General features: G+C 42.2%; 1 protein-coding gene across 4 annotated transcripts in view; it reads right to left on the reverse strand.

Annotated features, from left to right (window-relative positions):
* slc12a7b (solute carrier family 12 member 7b) overlaps window positions 1–7,253 on the reverse strand; it is a 72,871-nt gene extending 65,618 nt beyond the window's left edge. For 2 of the 4 annotated variants that reach the window (XM_024392769.2, XM_024392764.2), the window contains exon 1: window positions 6,951–7,252. In XM_024392769.2, coding sequence (XP_024248537.1) covers window positions 6,951–7,089 — 139 coding nt within the window. In that variant the 5' untranslated portion in view covers window positions 7,090–7,252. Of the gene's footprint in view, window positions 1–6,950 lie in introns of all 4 variants that reach the window. The other 2 variants (XM_024392765.2, XM_024392768.2) reach the window with 2 other exon arrangements.
* Between the last annotated feature and the right edge of the window lie 15,427 nt (window positions 7,254–22,680).

Consider the following 22,680-nt stretch of genomic DNA (forward strand, 5'->3'; position numbering starts at 1 on the left):
CCCCAATATCAAGAGGTCCCTGCACTGAGATCTGTAACCCAAAGAGACAGTACAAGGGAGTTGTTGTGACAGCAAATAAGCCCTCAGCTGTAATCTGCTACAGTGGGTCTGACAGCAGCTCTATAAGAACATAACATATTGTGATGTTAACATATTGTACAGACAGAGGTGGTTCTCCATTTCAAAACAAATCTTCCATGTGACGTTATGCTGGAGGTTTTAGCCACCCCCTATCCTCAAGAGTAAACAGGACCAGAGCAGGATTTGGGATGAATGGTGGCACACTGCTGCTCCTCTCTGGACATGAGGAGAATCACACCACCATAATATGTACTGGTACTGTACCTTCCTTCACAAGCTAGCCAATAGGAACGCTTTTATATATATATATCTGCTCTAGTCACATCCTGGTGGAAAATGAGGAAAGCTAATAAATTAAATGGAACCCTGCAATAATCCAATGGAAACAATCTATTGGCTATGGTGTATATTACGCAGCTATAAAACTCAATACAATTCCCCGGACAAAATGACAGAGGAAAAACGGCAGTAGGCATAACTGCCAGGCGGACCAGCCATAATTCAGAAGCATTCATATTTCATTTGAAAAACAAATCCATGCTGGCATATGAGTTTTATCCCAAGTCACATTTTCCACAGGTTTAATGGCGAAATAAAAAAGCTCTTTGGTTCTGTTTGTTGGCAACATTTGCATGACATTTTTACATGTTGAGAACAAGACTCATAAAATCAGCCCAAAGCTGAAAAGGGCTCAAGTCCAGCCAATTAAATTGACACGAAATGAGACACCAGACCAATCAATCCAGTAAATGTTTGTTAGGCTTCCTCTTTTACAGTCTACGGATTACTGTGTCACCTAGAAATGTCCCAAATCTGACGTCACCCCATTGAAGTTGACATTAAAAACCGTTAGGTAAGAGTTATGGTTAATGTTAGGGGTTAAGGTTTAGGGAAGAGTCATCCCAAGGATCCCGAATAGTACTAACCAAACAATCAGCTGACAGAGATGTGTGGGCCTCACACTGATTTCCCCTTGTGAAGATTACAGATTGCAGGCTGTGGAAAAACACGTTTATTCCATTTCAAAACACTCAAGACCGGTCTCTCTCTCCATGGGCAGGGCCAACTGTATGTACAGGCTAAATTACAGGAAGCTCTGTGAAACAAATGAGTCACAACACAGTATGTGTCTAATGACAGTGACTGTGTTGAGCCATCAGTAAGAGCTGAGCACTCCATCCAGACAACTGAGTCCTCATCAATCCCTTTGTAATCTCTGGCATCCCTGACATCTGGAGGATGTATCCTATTTATAGTCTCTCCCAATCCCAAATGTGCAGTGTTCAATGGGAGAGCAGCATGGTTGAGATTAATGGTCAATTCCATTTCAAATCCATCTATTTCAGATATGAATTGAAATCCCTATTAAAGAAGCTCTATCAATTAAGTCTATGGATAACTGATAGAAATCTGCCATAACTGCTGGTCAAAGCACATTTAACACCACATTAGATAGGGCTCAAGAGAGTTAAGACATTATCTTTGACATTTTGTAGTCACATATTTTCTCTATTTCCAAACTCCAATGTCTAAGGACTAAGAAACAGCCCTGGAAAGTTTTTTTTGTTTGTTTTAAGTATGGTGTGCTCAGGAAAAAAAGCTGAAAAAGTACTGGGCAATTGCACAGTAACGCTGAGACCTTTTCACTTTAAAATGTATGCCAGGCAAAAAAATGTTGATTGCCACTGAAAATGTTACTAAAAACACATTTACTTGAGGAACAGTGCATATACTAAGTTTGGTAACAAAATGACAGTAAAATCTCCCTCAGTTTTTTTATGTGACACCTTGAGTTTGAAAAAATCTATTTTGGTTATTGAACTACGGAATGACAGCAACAGAATGACATGAGTCACTGATCTGTACTATACATTAATGCATAATTATGAACATACTGTATTTCTTCATGGTGATATATCCTGAATAGATACACAAAGGTAGAAAAATGTCAAATTCTCCTATTATTCTACACACTGGCTATTATTCTAATGAGCTCGTCTCCCAAACTACCTTGGAGGGTTTAAAGCTTGGGGTAGTCACCTCATACAAGTACTTGGGAGTATGGCTAGATGGTACACACACTGTCGTTCTCTCAGCACATATCAAAGCTGCAGGCCAAAATTAAATCTAGACTTGGTTTCCTCCTCTTTCGACACAGCTGCCAAACTAACCCTGATTCAGATGACCATTCTACCCATGCTAGATTACGGAGACGTAATTTATAGATCGGCAGGTCAGGGTGCTCTCGAGTGGCTAGATGTTCTTTACCATTCGGCCATCAGATTTGCCACCAATGCTCCTTATAGGACACATCACTGCATTCTATTCTCCTCTGTTAACTGGCCATCTCTGTATACCCGGCACAAGACCCACTGGTTGATGCTTATTTATAAAACCCTCTTAGGCCTCACGCCCCCCTATCTGAGATACCTACTGCAGCCCCCATCCTCCACATACAACACCCGTTCTGCCAGTCACATTATGTTAAAAGTCCCCAAAGCACACACATCCCTGGGTCGCTCCTCTTTTCAGTTCACTGCAGCTAGCGACTGGAACGAGCTGCAAAAAAACACTCAAACTGGACAGTTTTATCTCCATCTATACATTCAAAGACTTAATCATGGACACTCTTACTGACCAGGGATGCAAACTGGCGAGGGCCCAAAAAGGTGATACTTTTTTGTTGTGGTTTCACTGAGACATGCAGGCTTTAACTAATTAAACAACAAAGAATATGATCTACATGATCAGTCTCTGTGTGTAAAATAAAAAGTGGTTCATGTGAACCTAACTCACAGCTAAAGAATGTAAGGAAAGCAATCCAATGTTATTTGTTGCCTACACTTTACAGAAAATGACACTCAAGTCTTGAGAAAAACTCAATACACTAACATTGCAGTTAGCCATGACAGCCTTTATAATAGAACGCTTGTGGTCACACACATCTAAATACTGCACCTGGGAAAAAAACATCTTAATGTAGAAATAGAATGAAACAAACGGGTATTCTATTTCTGTTCTAATATAGTGGCCATTATAGCAGACATCAATCAAGTGGCTACATTTGTGCAAAACTAATGTTCACGGAGTAAAAAATGTAATCAACTGTCAGTGAGGGGGGATTAACTGTCAAATTCAACACAACAAAAGCAATATCTTTGGGCTACACTGCACATTATTACATTGTACACTTTCTGCCTGTGGACATCTGTTCTACAATGTGCCAGCAGAGCATGATACCCTTTGTTGGCATAATTGATCTCTTTCAGGCAGAGAGTACACCTGGCATACCCCTTTTTATCCACTGTATTGAAAGAGAGAAATTGTTTGGCGTTTCTTTCAACTCCATAGTGGCATCCAGCTTAAACCAGGTCCAGCTACACTTGATCCCTGAATCCACTTGTTTAATGAGCAACGCCTCATTTTCACCTAATTCTCTCATTCTGAAAATTAACCACATAGTGCAGAGGGAAAACATTAGTTCACAGATGGTAGTTAGTTCGTTAGCTAGTTAACATTTTACACAGATTGCCAGGGTCCAGTAAGCAACTAAGACATTATAACTTGAGGAATGGCAAGGAGTCGTATACCAGTTAATACTATAGCGAGTTGGTTAGGTTACTAATGTTAGCTCATCTGATGTTGTAACGTTAGCTAGCTAGCTGTCTGATTTCATTAGACAGCTAATTTTCAAACAATAAACTCAATTATTTGATCAGCTAAGTTGGCTAATGTTTCTCAACATTTTTCTGGCTAGCTAAGGGAGAATTCGATCCAGCTACCACTACTATAGCAAGATACTTAACAATGCTAACAATACTTGTTCCACCACACTTTCTCCCTCAACTCAAACTTTCCAAATGCAAGTTGTTTTTCGGTTAAATAAATTAAAACAAGATCAAATTTGGTTGGTCAAGACCAGACCAAATCTGGACCAATCCTAGACATCTATGTTTCACAAGTTTGGACATTACAGCACAGTAGAGTACAGTACAGCACAGTAGAGTATAGTTCAGTACAATACATTTCATTATACTGTACTCTACTCAAGTGTGCTCTACTTGGCCTCCCGGGTGGCGCAGTGGTTAAGTGCGGGTGCCAGCTGTACCACCAGAGACTCTGGGTTCACGCCTAGGCTCTGTCGTAACCGGCTGTGACCAGGAGGTCCATAGGGTGACGCACAATTGGCCTAGCGTCGTGAGGGTTTGGCCGGTAGGGATATCCTTGTCTCATCGCGCACCAGCGACTCCTGTGGCGGGCCGGGCGCAGTGTGCGCTAAGGTTCCCAGGTGCACAGTGTTTCCTCGGACACATTGGTGCGGCTGGCTTCCGGGTTGGATGCGCGCTGTGTTAAGAAGCAGTGCGGCTTGGTTGGGTTGTGTATCGGAGGACGCATGACTTTCAACCTTCGTCTCTCCTGAGCCTGTACGGGAGTTGTAGCGATGAGACAAGATAGTAGCTACTAAACAATTGGATACCATGAAATTGGGGAGAAAAAAGGTAACTAGCATAATGCTAACTAGCATTGGCATACAAACAGCAATGACTGGATGTCTACAGGTATCTGCTAGCATGCTAGTAGATACCCATAATCACAATTATTATGAGTAAAAACACTATAACTAATTGGTAAATTTACTTCTGTGAACTTTCACAATCCTCTCTCCTCATGAGGGAGAGAAATGAGAAAATATCTTAAAGATATGTGGGGTTTTGGTAACAGAATGACAAGGCACTAGGCATTTTGTCTTACAGAAAGCAAATCATTTCTGCAAAACTAAATATAAATGTTGATATTGTCAGGGGCCTTTACCTCAACATAATGTGTTTTGATGGATTTCTAATACCGTAAGACCTTTTCTAGTAGATGTTTTTTAAGATTCCTTTTCCATCTGTGACAAGAAATCAAAGCTTTGGCTTATTCCTAATATTAGGATGGAAAATAGTTGAAAAACATATCTATGCTTTCATTTGCAAAACGTATAGGTTCTTAGCTTTCATTTGACACCAAATGTGATATGCTCCTCTAAAAACTTCACGTTGGAGCTAATGGCTCTTTTTACATGGAAATTACCAATGATTTATATATACACATACGTACACTAGATGACGATAGAGGGCGCTGTTTTGAAGCCACCGCACCTCCATCTTGGCACTCACCCACCTTTGTAAAAAAAAAAAGATTTAAAAAGCTATAAAATACATTTATTAATGTCTACATTTGGTTTTGCCACGTGTGTTCTATTAAAGACACATTAATGCATATTTTTAAAGAATGTGAGATATAATTGTTTTATATATAATAGCATTTTCCTTAAAGTATAATTTTAGAAAGTACGAGTGTTACTGTCCCCACTAAAACAAAACAAAAGACTTAAATACATGTAATTTTGTCATTGAAACGTTAATTGGAAATACTGTTGAATTACATTCATTCCTTTGGAGGACTGCTTCTTCTGGGGAGTGCCAATATGGCCGACCGGAGGCTTTAAAGCCTCTCATTGGCGAATACTTAGCATCATTGGAAATAACCTACTATTATTTTCAACGTGGGGTATCTGAAGCCTTTTTGACCACATAGGCATATAGTTCCTGCACTGAAACGAACCCAGAGACCATTCCCCATCAGTGTAATATGGGAAAATGTCCATCTATGGAGATGATAAAATGAAACCTTGGCATTGAAATCATTATCCCGTACCCCACCCATCATTATCCTATCTTCCTACTTATCCCGTATTACTAAATGCAATACAATAAATTAAATGTTGGAATTAAGCTATTATTAAAGAATGTATTAAAATATCAAGCTTGTGGAAGTAAAGAGATAGAGGAAACAGATTCCAAACCCAGGTGAATTGGAGAATCCCAGCTGAGATAACTATTGTAAATAGTAAATGTGCTTCTCTCACTGAAACACATGCACGAACACAATAATGCACTGCGCGCTCGTTCTCTCGCGCTCTCTCAAATGTACTTGTTTTGGAGCTCTCTCTTGACATTGCAGATCACAATTTGAATTTGCCCTTTTAATAATAACAGCTCTATAAGAATATTTTCCATGCTGCAATACGCCTATACAGTCTCGTGCGATCACAACCACACTAAGAAAAACCAACTCAAATGCAGAGCTGCCGACTGCTTTTGATTCTATATTCAGAAATAGTGGAGAGTCCACTCATGAACAGGCAATGCCTTGCATAGCTTCCCAAAATTAAACTAGTAACGTTAACGTTGTTTATTTGCGAGAACATCTTCATGAAGTATGTCATTCAGAATCTCACTGATAGCGCACCTTTCTATATTCAGGTGGACAACTATTGGTTGAAATGTGGTAAAGTTGTAAATTATCTATTCTTTAACTGGTTATCCCTGGAGATGCTTGCTTGACAATTCAGTCTAATTTTAGAGGAGTGCACTTTCACTGCAACCTGTTACCATGCAACACCCGACTGGTGGTAGGAGAGGGACACAAACAGCTTTAAAAAGACAAGCTTATACATAAATGCAAAATTATTAAACATGACCATCATCAATTATTACAGTTGTGCAAAATAGCAGCAGAACAGAATAACCAATGTAGGAAAAACAGCTTTGAATGTCATGGAGAAGTAGGTTAATTAACGTTAGCTAGGGAATTATTTAATTACGATCGCAAACATGAATATGTGTTTAAAATGTAGGCCCTATGTACGTGCACATAATACAGCTGTCGCTCATTTCAGCTCGTTCCTAATGTATGGGAAGTAAACATACATAAAGTTCTATACAAACCACAGGGTTAGATAAGCATAAACAACCCGTAGTGAAATGCATAGCTAATCCCCAGTGGATAATAACGGATTGAGTAGGAGACAGGTATCATTTTACCGTATCTGTTGGGCTCCCTACTGTACTCGAGGACAGGAACAGCGTCTTGCGGTTCTATGGTGTAGCCTTCTGCCCCTTCGCTTTCAGAACACTGTTCGTTGCCCTGACCGACAGGGACCACCACAAACCTGTCGCTCATTCCCTTCTGCGTCCTCCCTTATCACACTTTTTACGATGGAGAAAAACCTCGGGTCTCGAAGCGGTTTGTGCTGTGATTCAAACTCAAGCAGTCTAATCGGCAACGGGTTAGCAGGTACACATGACAGTCTGTATGGGACACGAGCGCTGACCCACGGTTTGAAACACTCTAGGCGTGTCCATCGCATAGTGTCCTTTCATTGGCTGGGGGCCTCGCGTACCGGTGTCAAACCGCACGAAATTATAATTCAGAATATGGTTATTTATGAAATAAGTGTCCCGAATATCATAATGTTACCAGCACAAGCTCTTTCTAACAGTCACAGACTTGTTTTGTATTTTTGTGATGGTTTTCTCAAAATATTACCTGGTAGTGCGTGCACAGGCTACTAGAACGAGAACACAGGTGTGTTTGCAGCACGTGGGATATGCTCTATTGTTTGTCACTATGTCATGCCTTTGTACCTTCCTCATCATTATGTGTGATTGTGCAACGTATAATCATAACATATGTGATTAAATGGAGTCCACAAAGATTCTTACTGTGTGGTAATTGATTGCATGTCAACATCACTACAGCCTGCAGAGTATTTCTTTCACTCTCAACCTTTATGTTGTTTTTGTCAGTAAGCATGTAAAGAACAGAGTTTGATTAAACTTATTTTTATTTTTAATGTAACCTTTATTTTTATTTTTATTTGATTTCACCTTTATTTATCCAGGTTGAGAACAAGTTATCATTTACAACTGTGACCTGGCCAAGATAAAGCAAAGCAGTGAGACAAAAACAACAACACAGAGTTACACATGGGATAAACAAACATACAGTGTGCGCAAATGAAAATCTGTATAAAGTGTGTGCAAATGAAGTAAGGCGGGTAAGGCAAAAAATAGGCCAAAAGTGGCAAAGTAATTACAATTTAGCAATTTACACTGGAGTGACATATGTGCAAGTATATATACTGGTGTGCAAAAGAGCAGAAAAACAAAAATTATGAGGATGGGATAGGTAGTTGGTTGGATGGGCTATATTATACAAATGGGCTATGTACACGTGCAGCGATCGGTAAGCTGTCCTGGAAGCTGACGCTTAAAGTTAGTGAGGGAATATTTAAGTCTTCAACTTCAGTGATTTTTAGAATTCGTTCCAGTCTTTGGCAGCAGAGAACTGTAAGGAAAGGTGGCCAAAGGAGGTGTTGACTTTGGGGATGACCAGTGAAATATACCTGCTAGAGCGCGTGCTATGGGTGGGTGTTGCTATGGTGACCAGAGAGCTGAGATAAGGAGGAGCTTTACCTAGCAAAGACTTATAGATGACCTGGAGCCAGTGGGTCTGGTGACGAATATGTAGCAAGGACCAGCCAACAAGAGGATACAGGTCGCAGTGGTGGGTAGTATATGGGGCTTTGGTGACAAAACGGATGGCACTGTGATAGACTGCATCCAATTTACTGAGTAGAGTGTTGGAGGCTATTTTGTAAATGACATCGCAGCAGTCAAGGATCGGTAGGATAGTCAGTTTTACGAGGGTATGTTTGGCAGCATGAGTGAAGGAAGCTTTGTTGCGGAATAGAAAGCCGATTCTAGATTTAATTTTGGATTGGAGATGCTTAATGTGAGTCTGGAAGGAGAGTTTACAGTCTAGACACCTGGGTATTTATAGTTGTCCACATATTCTAAGTCAGAACTGTTCAGAGTAGTGATGCTACACGGGCTGGCGGGTGAGAGCGGCGATTGGTTGAAGAGCATTTCATTTTACTAGCATTTAAGAGCAGTTGGAGGCCACGGAAGGAGTGTTGTAAGGCGTTGAAGCTTGTTTGTAGGTTTGTTAACACAGTGTCCAAAGAAGGGCCAGATGTATACAGAATGGTGTCATATGCGTAGAGGTGGATCGAAGAATCACCCACAGCAAGAGCGACATCATCGATATATACAGAGAAAAGAGGCGGCCCAAGAATTTAACCCTGTGGCACCACCGTAGAGACTGCCAGAGGTCTGGACAACAGGACCTCCGATTTGACACACTGAACTCTATCTGAGAAGTAGTTAGTGAACCAGGCGAGGCAGTCATTAAAGAAACCAAGGCTGTTGAGTCTGCCAATAAGAATATGGTGATTGACAGAGTCGAAAGCCTTGGCCAGGTCAATGAAGACAGTGGCACAGTACTGTCTTTTTATCAATGGTGGTTATGATATCGTTTAGGACCTTGAGCGTAGAAGAGGTGTTTGGCATTCAAAGACTTTAGAAAGGCAGGGCAGGATGGATAGAGGTCTGTAACAGTTTGGGTCTAGAGTGTCTCCCCCTTTGAAGAGGGGGATGACCGCGGCCGCTTTCCAATCTTTAGGAATCTCAGACGATATGAAAGGGAAGTTGAACAGACAAGTACTAGGAGTCGCAACAATGGCGCCGGATCATTTTAGGAAGAGAGGTCCAGATTGTCTAGGCCAGCTGATTTGTAGGGATCCAGATTTTGCAGCTCTTTCAGAACATCAGCTGTCTAGGCAAGTCATTTAACTAGGCAAGTCAGTTAACAACAAATTCTTATTTACAATGAAGGCCTACCCTGGCCAAACCTAGACGACGCTGGGCCAATTCAATCACATGAAGGACAAAACACTCACAGTACAGAAAACGATTAGACTATTATACATCAGTTCACATACAGCGCCTTCAGAAAGCATTCACACCCCTTGACAACATAAAGTGGGCTACCGAGTGGCACAGCGGTCTGCATCTCAGTGTGGTTGGGAGTCCCATAGGGCGGTGCACAATTGGCCCAGTGTCGTCCGGGTTTGGCCGGGGTAGGCCGTCATTGTAAATAAGAATTTGTTCTTAACTGACTTGCCTAGTTAAATCAATTTTTAAAAATGATTGACTGTTTCCACATTTTGTTGTTTTATAGCCTGAATTTAAAATGAATTAAATTGAGATTTGGTGTCACAGGCCTATTAACAATACTCCATAATGTCAAAGTGGATGATGTTTTCAGAAATGTTGACATATCCATTCAAAATAAAATGCTGAAATTAGTCAATAAGTATTCAGCCTCTTTTTTGATGCAAGCGTCAATAAGTTCAGGGGAAAAAAAATGTGCTTAACAAGTTACATAATAACTTGCATGGACTCATTCTGTGTGCTATAATAGTGGTTAACATGATTTTAGAATGACTACCTAATCTCTGTACACCACACATACAATTACCTGTCAGGTCCCTCAGTCGAGCAGTGCATTTCTAAGACAACCACAAAGACCAGGGAGGTTTTTCAATGCATCGCAACCAAATGCCACCTATTGGTAGATGGATAAAAATGAGAGAAAAAAACAAACGTTGAATATCCCTTTGAGCATGGTGCACCAATACACCCAGTCACCACAAAGATACAGGCATCCTTCCTAACTCAGATGCCGGAGAGGAAGGAAACCGCTCAGGGATTTCATCATGAGGCCAATGGTGACTTTAAACTAGTTACCAAGTTTAGTGACTGTGATAGGAGAAAACTGAGGATGGATCAGTTTTGTGGAAGTAAAGAGATAGAGGAAACAGATCCAGGGGATCTGGGGAAATGGAGAGTCTGAGTTGCGATGACAAATGATTGTAAATGTGCTTCCCTCACTGAAACAACTACACAATATGTGTTTGTGTACTGTACATGTTTCAGTGAGAGAAGCACATTTTATTAGTCACTTGCGCCGAATACAACAGCTGTAGACCGTACAGTGAAATGCTTACTCATGAGCCCCTAACCAACAATGCATGTTTTTTAAATACAGATAAGAATAAGAGATAAAAGTAACAAGCAATTAAAGAGCAACAGTGAAATGCCAATACAGAATCAATGTGTGGGGGCACCGGTTAAATGCCCCCTTACAAATATATGAATCTGTTTTTCTGTTTTTCTGACAACAGCCATGTGATCAATGGTCATGAACTTTCAACTGCAGTCAACTGGAAATGTATGCAGTTGCTCCGGTCGTCACTAGTTACCACAGCCACAAAGTTACAAACCCCACCTATTTCTACCTACAATTTATTTTAAGCCACTTTGAAGGTGGTGGCCAACATTGTTCAACGTCTTGACGAACGTGATCCGCTCAAACACATCCAATGCCTTTTCATCAAAAGCGATCACCTTTGCATGTGAAAACACATAATCCTACTGTCAATGGTGTGCGTACTGGTAGCGGAGTCAGGTGCAGGAGAGCAGAGAGTTGTGAACAGGCGCACACTTTATTTAGGCAGCAGAAACCAACAGACGCACGTCACTGCGTCGATACCTCCAGCCAAAGCAAAAGTGCAAACGCACAAACAGTCACAGTAATATTGTATAAACACAATAACATACCTCGTGAAATAAAGCACGGAATAAACGCATACCAGTAAAGCCTGTCAACACAGACACGTAAACACAAAACAATCTCACACAAAGACATGAGGGGGAACAGAGGAATAAATACATGTAGTGTGATTGGGGAATGAAAACCAGGTGTGCAGGGAACAAGACAAAACAAATGGATAAATGAAAAATGGAGCGGCGATGGCTAGAAAGCCGGTGACGTCGCCCGAACAAGGAGAGGAGCCGACTTCAGCGGAAGTCGTGACACCTATTCATTCCTCCACGTACTTTAAGATGCAGTCTGAGTTCTTAAGCACCAAAAATGTTTAACATATTGTAAGAATTAGATTAGTAAATAAGTATTTTTTGAAAGATGTAACATATCGTACAAAATGAATAACATAGTACACAATTGGATGACTTAGTAAACAAATCATGGGGACCTGTTCTGTCTCATGAGCACCAATTTCAAAACTACTGGCTGAAATTATACAAAAGTTTTGGGAGTGTCGCATTAGTAGAAGCATAAGGTGTTCTCAGGGCAGGCCTGACGTTTTTGAAAAGCATAAAAAACTTTTTTACTTTTCATAGTAGGTTAGGAGAAATTATGCAGCAGGTTAGTAGAAATAACGTGTTAGGTTAGGAGAATTAGGTCTGCCCTGAGAACACTCTATGTTTCCACTAATGCGATTCTGTAAAGTTCTGGAGTGTCACTTTAAGCAATGTCACTTTTGTTTTAAAGGGACTTCGTCATCAGCCAAAACGAGGTACCTGGCTCACGCCTGGGATGCTCATGCCAACATGAATGCAATCAAATCTAACTAATGATTTGTCACCCCAGATGGTTCGTTTAAATTTCTACCATTGTGACGAGATGGAGTAGGCCTACAGCTTCATCTAGTGGTCACTAAACCTAACCCTAATCCTTTTCCTAACCTTAACCTCATTCTCCTAATTTGCTACGTTAATTCATCTAACCCCCTGCATTAGATCACAACCTCAGGAGGCTGAAGAAATTCGGCTTGTCACCAAAAGCACTCACAAACTTCTACAGATGCACAATTGAGAGCATCCTGTCGGGCTGTATCACCGCCTGGTATGGCAACTGCTCACAACTGCCCACAACCGTAAGGCTCTCCAGAGGGTAGTGAGGTCTGCACAACGCATCACCGGCGGCAAACTACCTGCCCTCCAGGACACCTACACCACCCGATGTCACAGGAAGGCCATTAAGATCATCAAGGACAACAACCACCCGAGCCACTGCCTGTTCACCTATCATCCAGAAGGCGAGGTCAGTACAGGTGCATCAAAGCTGGGACCGAGAGACTGAAAAACAGCTTCTATCTCAAGGCCATCAGACTCTTAATATCATGTTTACATACCCTACATTATTCATCTCATATGTATACGTATATACTGTACTCTATATCATCTACTGCATCTTTATGTAATACATGTATCACTAGCCACATTAAACTATGCCACTTTGTTTACATACTCATCTCATATGTCTATACTGTACTCGATACCATCTACTGCATCTTGCCTATGCCGCTCTGTACCATCACTCATTCATATATCTTTATGTACATATTCTTTATCCCTTTACACTTGTGTGTATAAGGTAGTAGTTTTGGAATTGTTAGTTAGATTACTCGTTGGTTATTACTGCATGGTCGGAACTAGAAGCACAAGCATTTCGCTACACTCGCATTAACATCTGCTAACCATGTGCATGTGACAAATACATTTGATTTGATTTTGATTTGACCTAACCAGCCACACTAATTCACCTAACCTTCCACGTTAGTTATCCTAACCTGCTACGTTAGTTATCCTAACCTGCTATTTAAACAAACCATCTGTGGCGACAAATCATCAGTATCACCACACCGGTTCACATGGGACAGGCCCGGGGCATTAATTGAATCCCCTCAATAGGTGTGTGGTGAGAAGTGAGGTTTGGCGTTTGAGTCAAATACATTTAGGCCAACATGGCTATTGAAGACCGTTTCCAAGACTAGGCCTATACTTTTGAAATATTATTTTGGATGGTTTCCAGTAGACCACTTGGAAGTAGACTGCTTGGGCTTGTAACTTAAATGTCTGAAATAGATAGATCATTTTGGATCTATTCAGAGGGAGTCAATCCACTACAACCCAGACAGTTTATTTTGACGTGGTTTATTCTGTGAGTTACTTCCTAAAATATTTGCTGTAGTACTGGGTGGACCTCAGTCTCAATAAAGGCCTTCATTTTGGTAGCTTGTCGTCCACCACTCCTATGATGAAGTTTACTCAATTAGACTTAAAGTGGTAGCAGTTATCAATTACTGTAGGCTGTAAAGAGTTCCATATTTTATGTGATAGAGATTAGTAAACAGGCAACGGACAGATGAGCCAGTGGTTGCAGATGGCTACACCCTGATCTAAATGTGTCAGATAAAAGTGTGAAATGCATCTCTAAAGGTCAAAGGCTTTCACCATAGGAGAACCCTTGAAGAAGCATTTTTGGTTGCAGGTCAAAACCCTTTTGGTTCCGTGTAGAACCCTTTTGGGTTCCATGTAAAAACTCTTTCCACAGAGGGTTCTAAATGGAACCAGGTTTATCCTATGGGGACAGCAGAATAACCATTTTGGAACCCTTTTTCTAAGAGTGTATATTTCCCTGTCACTGTTCATAATTCTGACCGTGCACTGTTCAGTGAGGAGTCCTACTAGCATGGTTGCTGCTGGCTGGCCCTTTTGTCTGCTTGCGCCCTCCTAAGTTTCTCTTGACGCTCTAGTGCTCTCCCATGGCTGTTGTCATAGTGACTCTTCTCGTCAGAGAAGAAAATAAAACAAATTGCCCTTCCAGCCTGTAACTTAATAGGGGATTGGTAGGTGGTTGCAGGATACATTTGTCTTACGTAACCCAGCACTTTAGTTTTGCTACACTGTGAGAGCAGTGCGTGGTTATTACAATTGTTTGAGATTTATGCCTTACCGTAAATACAATATCACTGTTGTTATGACAAAAAGTTTAGGCTTGTCTTCATACAACTTTCACTCCCTTAAAGCATCACACTCATCTCCATTAGTTTTAGGAGGAGTCCAATCATAGCACATATACTATAGCCTTATACTCTAAAACAGTAGCGTATCTGCTATATCAAATCAAATCAAATCACATTTTATTGGTCACATACACATGGTTAGTAGATGTTAATGCGAGTGTAGCGGAATTCTTGTGCTTGTAGTTCCGACAGTGCAGTAATATCTAACAAGTAATCTAACAATTCCCCATCAACTACCTAATGTACACAAATATAAAGAGGTGAATGAGAATATGTACGTATAAACATATGGATGAGCGATGGCCGAGTGGCATAGGCAAGGTACAATAGATGGTATAAAATACAGTATATACATATAATATGAGTAATGTAAGATAAGTAAACATGATTAAAGTGACTAGTGATCCATTTATTAAAGTGGCCAGGGATTGGGTCTCAATGTATGCAGCAGCCTCTCTGAGTTAGTGATTGCTGTTTAGCAGTCTGATGGCCTTGAGATAGAAGCTGTTTTTCAGTCTCTCAGTCCCAGCTTTGATGCACCTGTACTGACCTCCCCTTCTGGATGGTAGCGGTGTGAAAAGGCAGTGGCTCAGGTGGTTGTTGTCCTTGATGATCTTTATGGCCTTCCTGTGACATCGGGTGCTGTAGGTGTCATGGAGGGCAGGTAGTTTGCCCCCGGTGATGCGTTGAGCAGACCTCACCACCCTCTGGGGAGCCGCTACGGTTGAGGGCGGTGCAGTTGCCGTACCAGGCTGTGATACAGCCTGACAGGATGCTCTCGATTGTGCACCTGTAAAAGTTAGTCAGGGTTTTGGGTGACAAGCCAAATCTCTTCAGCCTCCTGAGGTTGAAGAGGCATTGTTGCGACTTCTTCACCACACCATCTGTGTGGGTTGACCATTTAAGTTTGTCAGTGACGTGTACGCCGAGGAACGTAAAACTTTCCACCTTCTCCACTGCTGTCTCTTCGATGTGGATAGGGGGATGCTCCGATATAGGTTATATATGAGTCTGCTAAGATCCACATCCTATCTGACTTACCTACTGTACTGTGACACAATCATATATGTCATGTACTGTATAGAAAGGGCATCTAACCTTTAAGTTTCATGTAAGTGTAATGTGAGTCAAGAATGTGAGGCGTGAATCAGGGTCAGCAATATACCATGAATGGCACCTTCTATTTAGCAGTGTGTGTGTGTGTGTGTGTGTGTGTGTGTGTGTGTGTGTGTGTGTGTGTGTGTGTGTGTGTGTGTGTGTGTGTGTGTGTGTGTGTGTGAGAGAGAGAGAGTATGCTTGTATGCTCCAATGGCTGTATTGCCTGGCTGTGTACTGTAAATATATGAGCAGGCATCTCAGAGCCTCCATTATCAGGTTATGAAACGTGGTTGATCCGAGTCCTCCAGTTGTTTCCTCTCTGATGGAGCCGAGTTACCAGCAGTAGTAGCAGCAGCAGTAGGGTCAGTGTGGGCTTTTGATTCCCCAGCCCCCATGCATCTCTGGGGGCTGTGTGACGGTGGTGATGGCCCCGGTCACAATGAAAAGAGAGGCATGGAAGGTGGATCAAAACAACCGTTGGGGGTGATGGAAATTATGCAATAGGGCTCAACCCTTCTCTGTGTTTCCAAATTGACTGCCATGCATGCTCCTACGCTGTTATCTCCCCTGGGGTAATGAATGCCAGGCGCTGGTTATGTTCTGTTACAGTGTGTGGTATAATTCCTGACTCACTAGGCCATTCACAGCCATGACACTTGTGAATCCCCATTTAAATGAAAACCATTTGACTAACATCCCAGTTGTTTACTGGCTAAAAGACCCTAGCGGTCTTTGAATCCGTTTTCCGTCCCGTGGAGTGGATTGGACCGGATTCTATCTGCCTGGCTGGCTGTCTGTATCTCAGGCTTTGTCTAAGCTGCTCTGGGTTATTTTGAGAAGTGGACAAAGAGGAATGGGATGGTTGACATACCAAAGGAGACAGACTGGCCACCTAACCCCACTGCATGGAGGGAACGATAGGCTGCTGGGGCACAGCATGTTCCCACACAACCTTTTCTCTCTCCTCACACCTTTACATGTTAATCGTGCTTAAACACTGTACATAGAAGCCACTTGCAATATATTTGCACATAGGGACCTGATTGTCCCATATAGTAGGCCTTTTAAAATATAAACGCAACATGCAACAATTTCAGAGATTGTTACAGTTCTTATAAGGAAATCAGTCAATTGAAATAAATTCATTTGGCCCTAATCTATGGATTTCACATGACTGGGCAGGGGCACAGCCATGGGTGGGCCTGGGAGGGCATAGGACCAACCACTTGGGATCCAGGCCCACCCACTGGGGGAATCAGGCCGAGCCAATCAGAATTAGTTTATCCAGACAAAAGGGCTTTATTACAGAAATACTCCTCAGGTTCGTCAGCTGTCCGGGTGGCTGGTCTCAGACGATCCTGCAGGTGAGGCCGGTTGGATGTACTGCCAAATTTTCTAAAATGACGTTGGAGGCAGCTTATGGTAGAAAAAATAACATTAAATTCTCTGGCAACAGCTCTGGTGGACATTCCTGCAGTCAGCATGCCAATTGCATGCTCCCTCAAAAACTTCAGACGTATTAGTGAATAGTTTTTGATTCTGCAAATCAATGTAAAATATGAAACCTTTGTTCCTCAATGACTGTGCAGTTTGAATCTTTTGCCAGGCCCAAGGTTTGCCTTTCTCTGTGGTTCACAAATAGGTGTCATTTGATAGTCTCAAAGGGTATTATCTCACCTCCATAAGAAAAGAAACCATTATCTCACTTACAGCAAAGTGAACACCCTCATACCTACAGTCAAAGGAATCTCCCTTGTCTAAATTCTGATAATAACTCTACACTTGTGGAAAACGTGTGTCACTGGTTAATGTCCTACGGTGGTGTTGATTGCTGTTGAACTTTTTCCATGAGTATATATTACTTTACTGTTACTCACCATTCAGACATACTGTATGTGGGTCTTCCATGTGTGAGTCATAGTGACAAATCAAGTGTTGCTCTAATAAACAGGAACCTATTCTAGACTTTGACTCAACTCTTGAGTGTGAAGAGAATGCTTCACACACGCTGTCTGAGACTGTTTTCCACTTGGCCCAGTGGTGCTAAACCGTGGTGTGTGTGTGAGGTTAAACACCGCGGAGGTTTAACACCGCAGAGGTTAAACACCGCAGAGGTTAAACACCGCAGAGGTTAAACACCACACCGCAGAGGTTAAACACCGCAGAGGTTAAACACCACACCGCAGAGGTTAAACACCGCAGAGGTTAAACGCAAGTAAACGCAGTGTACCCACTTTGCTTTTGCCCAACAGTTCACCAACCCATTGAAAGTATAAGGAGCGTTTCTTTCTTTCACCCCGACTGGAGATCAGATTTCACCCATGCATGTATTTACCACGACATCACTAGCTCTAAAAGTACACAAAGTGCAGTTTAAGAAGTAATATTGTTGGGTAATGATTGTCAATCATTTTATTAGAAGTACTCATTGGCCTATCATATATCTCTTCTTTGATATGTATCTTTAAATCAAGCAGGTGCATGCTGCCTGTAAGCACCATGATGAGCACTGTCTAAAATGTATTCATTTATAATATTTTTTTATATATTTTTTTATTTCACCTTTATTTACCTTCACAACTGCGACCTGGCCAAGATGATGCAAAGCAGTGCGACACAAACAACAACACAGATTCACACATGGAATAACCAAGAGTACAGTCAATAACACAATAGAAAAAAAGAAAATCTAAATACTGTGTGTGCAAATGGCGTGACGAGGTAAGGCAATCAATAGGCCATAGTAGCAAGTAATTACAATTTAGCAAAATGAACACTGGAGTGATAGATGATGATGTGCAAGTAGAAATACTGGTGTGCAAAATAGCAGAAAAGTAAATAAAAACAATATGGGGGATGAGGTAGGTAAATTGAATGGGCTATTTACAGATGGGCTATGTACAGCTGCAGCGATCGGTTAGCTGATCGGATAGCTTATGTTTAAAGTTAGTGAGGGAAAGGTAAGTCTCCAGCTTCAGTGATTTTTGCAATTCGTTCCAGTCATTGGCAGCAGAGAACTGGAAGGAAAGGCGGCCAAAGGAGGTGTTGACTTTGGGGATGACCAGTGAAATATACCTGCTGGAGCGCGTGCTATGGATGGGTGTTGTTATCGTGACCAGTGAGCTGAGATAAGGCGGAGCTTTACCTAGCAAAGACTTATAGATGACCTGGAGCCAGTGGGTCTGGCAACAAAATATGTGGCGAGGGCCAGCCGATTAGAGCATACAGGCCGCAGTGGTGGACGGAATATGGGGCTTTGGTGACAAAACGGATGGCACTGCGATAGACTGCATCCAGTTTGCTGAGTAGCATTTTGGAGGCTATTTTGTAAATGACATCGCCGAAGTCGAGGATCGGTAGGATAGTCAGTTTTACTAGGGTATGTTGTTGCGGAATAGGAAGCCGATTCTACATTTAATTTTGGATTGGATTGGAATAGATTGTATTTCGGAATAGATTGTATTGTTATTCCACTTTCTCAAAGAATACCTGTACTCACACTATATGAGAGCAAGGTTGAAACAGATAGGACCAGGATTTTTTCAGACTGGCTTCCTGTGTGAGACAGGGAAGAGAAGTACATTACAGTATTTCTGGCCTGGAGGAATTATACGGTAGGAGGAAATTTGCTCTGTTCCATCTCAAGCGTCAGCAACAGAGCTACAGTCAGGCCGCACTGAAAATATCATAAATCTAACAGGTTGTACAGTAAGTGCTTTGATCATGTGACCACAACAACCTTGGTTAGGCATAGGCTAAGTAAATCAAATCAAATTTTTATTTGTCACATACACATGGTTAGCAGATGTTAATGCGAGTGTAGCGAAATGCTTGTGCTTCTAGTTCCGACAATGCAGTAATAACCAACAAGTAATCTAACTAACAATTCCAAAACTACTGTCTTATACACAGTGTAAGGGGATGAGTGATGAATGAATGAGTGATGGTACAGAGCAGCATAGGCAAGATACAGTAGATGATATCGAGTACAGTATATACATATGAGATGAGTATGTAAACAAAGTGGCATAGTTAAAGTGGCTAGTGATACATGTATTACATAAGGATGCAGTCGATGATATAGAGTACAGTGTATACGTATGCATATGAGATAAGTAACATTATATAAGGTAGCATTGTTTAAAGTGGCTAGTGATATATTTACATCATTTCCCATCAATTCCCATTATTAAAGTGGCTGGAGTTGAGTCAGTGTCATTGTCAGTGTGTTGGCAGCAGCCACTCAATGTTAGTGGTGGCTGTTTAACAGTCTGATGGCCTTGAGATAGAAGCTGTTTTTCAGTCTCTCGGTCCCAGCTTTGATGCACCTGTACTGACCTCGCCTTCTGGATGATAGCGGGGTGAACAGGCAGTGGCTCGGGTGGTTGATGTCCTTGATGATCTTTATGGCCTTCCTGTAACATCGGGTGGTGTAGGTGTCCTGGAGGGCAGGTAGTTTGCCCCCGGTGATGCGTTGTGCAGACCTCACTACCCTCTGGAGAGCCTTACGGTTGAGGGCGGAGCAGTTGCCGTACCAGGCGGTGATACAGCCCGCCAGGATGCTCTCGATTGTGCATCTGTAGACTTTTGTGAGTGCTTTTGGTGACAAGCCGAATTTCTTCAGCCTCCTGAGGTTGAAGAGGCGCTGCTGCACCTTCTTCACGATGCTGTCTGTGTGAGTGGACCAATTCAGTTTGTCTGTGATGTGTATGCCGAGGAACTTAAAACTTGCTACCCTCTCCACTACTGTTCCATCGATGTGGATAGGGGGTGTTCCCTCTGCTGTTTCCTGAAGTCCACAATCATCTCCTTAGTTTTGTTGACGTTGAGTGTGAGGTTATTTTCCTGACACCACACTCCGAGGGCCCTCACCTCCTCCCTGTAGGCCGTCTCGTCGTTGTTGGTAATCAAGCCTACCACTGTTGTGTCGTCCGCAAACTTGATGATTGAGTTGGAGGCGTGCGTGGCCACGCAGTCGTGGGTGAACAGGGAGTACAGGAGAGGGCTCAGAACGCACCCTTGTGGGGCCCCAGTGTTGAGGATCAGCGGGAGGAGATGTTGTTGCCTACCCTCACCACCTGGGGGCGGCCCGTCAGGAAGTCCAGTACCCAGTTGCACAGGGCGGGGTCGAGACCCAGGGTCTCGAGCTTGATGACGAGCTTGGAGGGTACTATGGTGTTGAATGCCGAGCTGTAGTCGATGAACAGCATTCTCACATAGGTATTCCTCTTGTCCAGATGGGTTAGGGCAGTGTGCAGTGTGGTTGAGATTGCATCGTCTGTGGACCTATTTGGGCGGTAAGCAAATTGGAGTGGGTCTAGGGTGTCAGGTAGGGTGGAGGTGAAAGTATGAAAATATGCTGAGTTGGTGTATGCGGTGGGCTCTGTATTTCTGGTTTCTGTAGAGAGGTGTTCAATATGCTGTATCCATGACAGTGAAACATGGGAGATGTGTTTGCTTTAAGTGTTGTAAGGACCATACAGGCCTACATTTACCTCTTCCAGCTGTCATGTACAGTATTTCCTAAGGCAGAAATCAGAGTAGTTTGTCATCTAACCACTAGATGGCAGTAGCTACTCATATCTTCCCTTCACAGCTACACTAACATTGCATAGCATGTGTAAAATAAGCTCCTGGATCCCTACATACTGATCTTGATGAGAAGAAAAAAAAATTGTCAGGGGAGGCTCTCTTCTGCACTGTTCAACCAATCCAGCACATTTTGAGAAGGAGTCAGGACGGAGTGTCGCCTTTTAACGTCCAAAAGCTGAAGTCGCGTCACAGGGTATTTTTCTATTTCCCCTGAAAACCGATCTGGTTGTTGGGGACTCAGCAGAGGTTACAGCTACACATACACATTCCCGACCACTTTGAGAGTCAGTGAAACTGATATTTAGTTTTGTTTTTATCAACAGACTGCTTTAGTATTGTTTTGCCCTCCAAACATATAGGCAGATGATTAACACTATGTTTTTACCACAGGAGGTTGGTGGCACCTTAATTGGGGAGAAAGGGCTTATGGTAATGGCTGGAGTGGAATATTTGGAATGGTATCAAATACATGGAAATCATGTGTTTGATGCCATTCGCTCCGTTCCAGCCATTATTATGAGCCATCCTCCCCTCAGCAGCCTCCCCTCAGCAGCCTCCCCTGGTTTTTACTCTATTGCTGAACACATGGTCATGTTTATGTCACTTAGAATACTGTGGCATTGATCTGAGAGGGAAGAGTTTTCAGTCCTTTACAAACCTCATGTTTGCGTTCATCCCTTACGGCTTAGCCTTATGGCTATACAACTGGTCAAAACTATGTCACAATCTATATTTGCCACAGTATTTACCAGTTCAGGTGCGTAGTTTGTGGAATAAAGGAGTAACCTTCATCAGGGAATCTCACTCCTAAGGTTGATTATGCTTATCTATGCTGGATGGCATTTGGTATTGTTACTTTTTGTGCCTCAGGGATGGGGTTTTAACGAGGCTAAACACTTGACCCAGTGATACTCAAACATCATTTCCCACTCGGCACTGGCCCTCTTACTCACCTAGTGTTATGTTGTACCTTTTACAACCTTCATCAATCTGTTTTTGTCTCCTCTTGCAGAACCTATGAGAAAGGAAAGAATCAAGAGTAGGAGATGTTTGTTGACTCTTCCAGACCAAGCCTAACCGGGAAGAACAGGTGAAATAACCCCTATAGCTGACCACTGTGTGATTGCCTGTATTAGTCACAGGCCAGTATTGACCGTTTCCCACTGTGAGACTTGACACTGTTTTCTTCCCTACAGTTTGTTCATTATGACACCGAAGCCATCATTACCATGGCAAACCACAGGAATGCCATTTACCCTAAAGCCCTTCCCTTTTTCACCCATCTTCTAAAATAATCTGTCCTCTCCTGCTTTTTTTTCTCCTCTCCTGTCATCTTTTCCTCCTGCTTGCATGACTCTAATGGTACCCATTTTTACCATACACCGTAAAATGTCGGCACACACTTTTACAAGGTTCTGATTGTAAAAAACCATAGACAACAATTGTTGGCTTATATTCCCTAGGCCTGCTTTTCACATAGCTGATGTTGAAATGTTGCTTTTTGTCTG

The sequence above is a fragment of the Oncorhynchus tshawytscha genome, linkage group LG29 (genome assembly GCF_018296145.1).
Source record: "Oncorhynchus tshawytscha isolate Ot180627B linkage group LG29, Otsh_v2.0, whole genome shotgun sequence".
In the NCBI taxonomy this organism is placed as follows: Eukaryota; Metazoa; Chordata; class Actinopteri; order Salmoniformes; family Salmonidae; genus Oncorhynchus; species Oncorhynchus tshawytscha.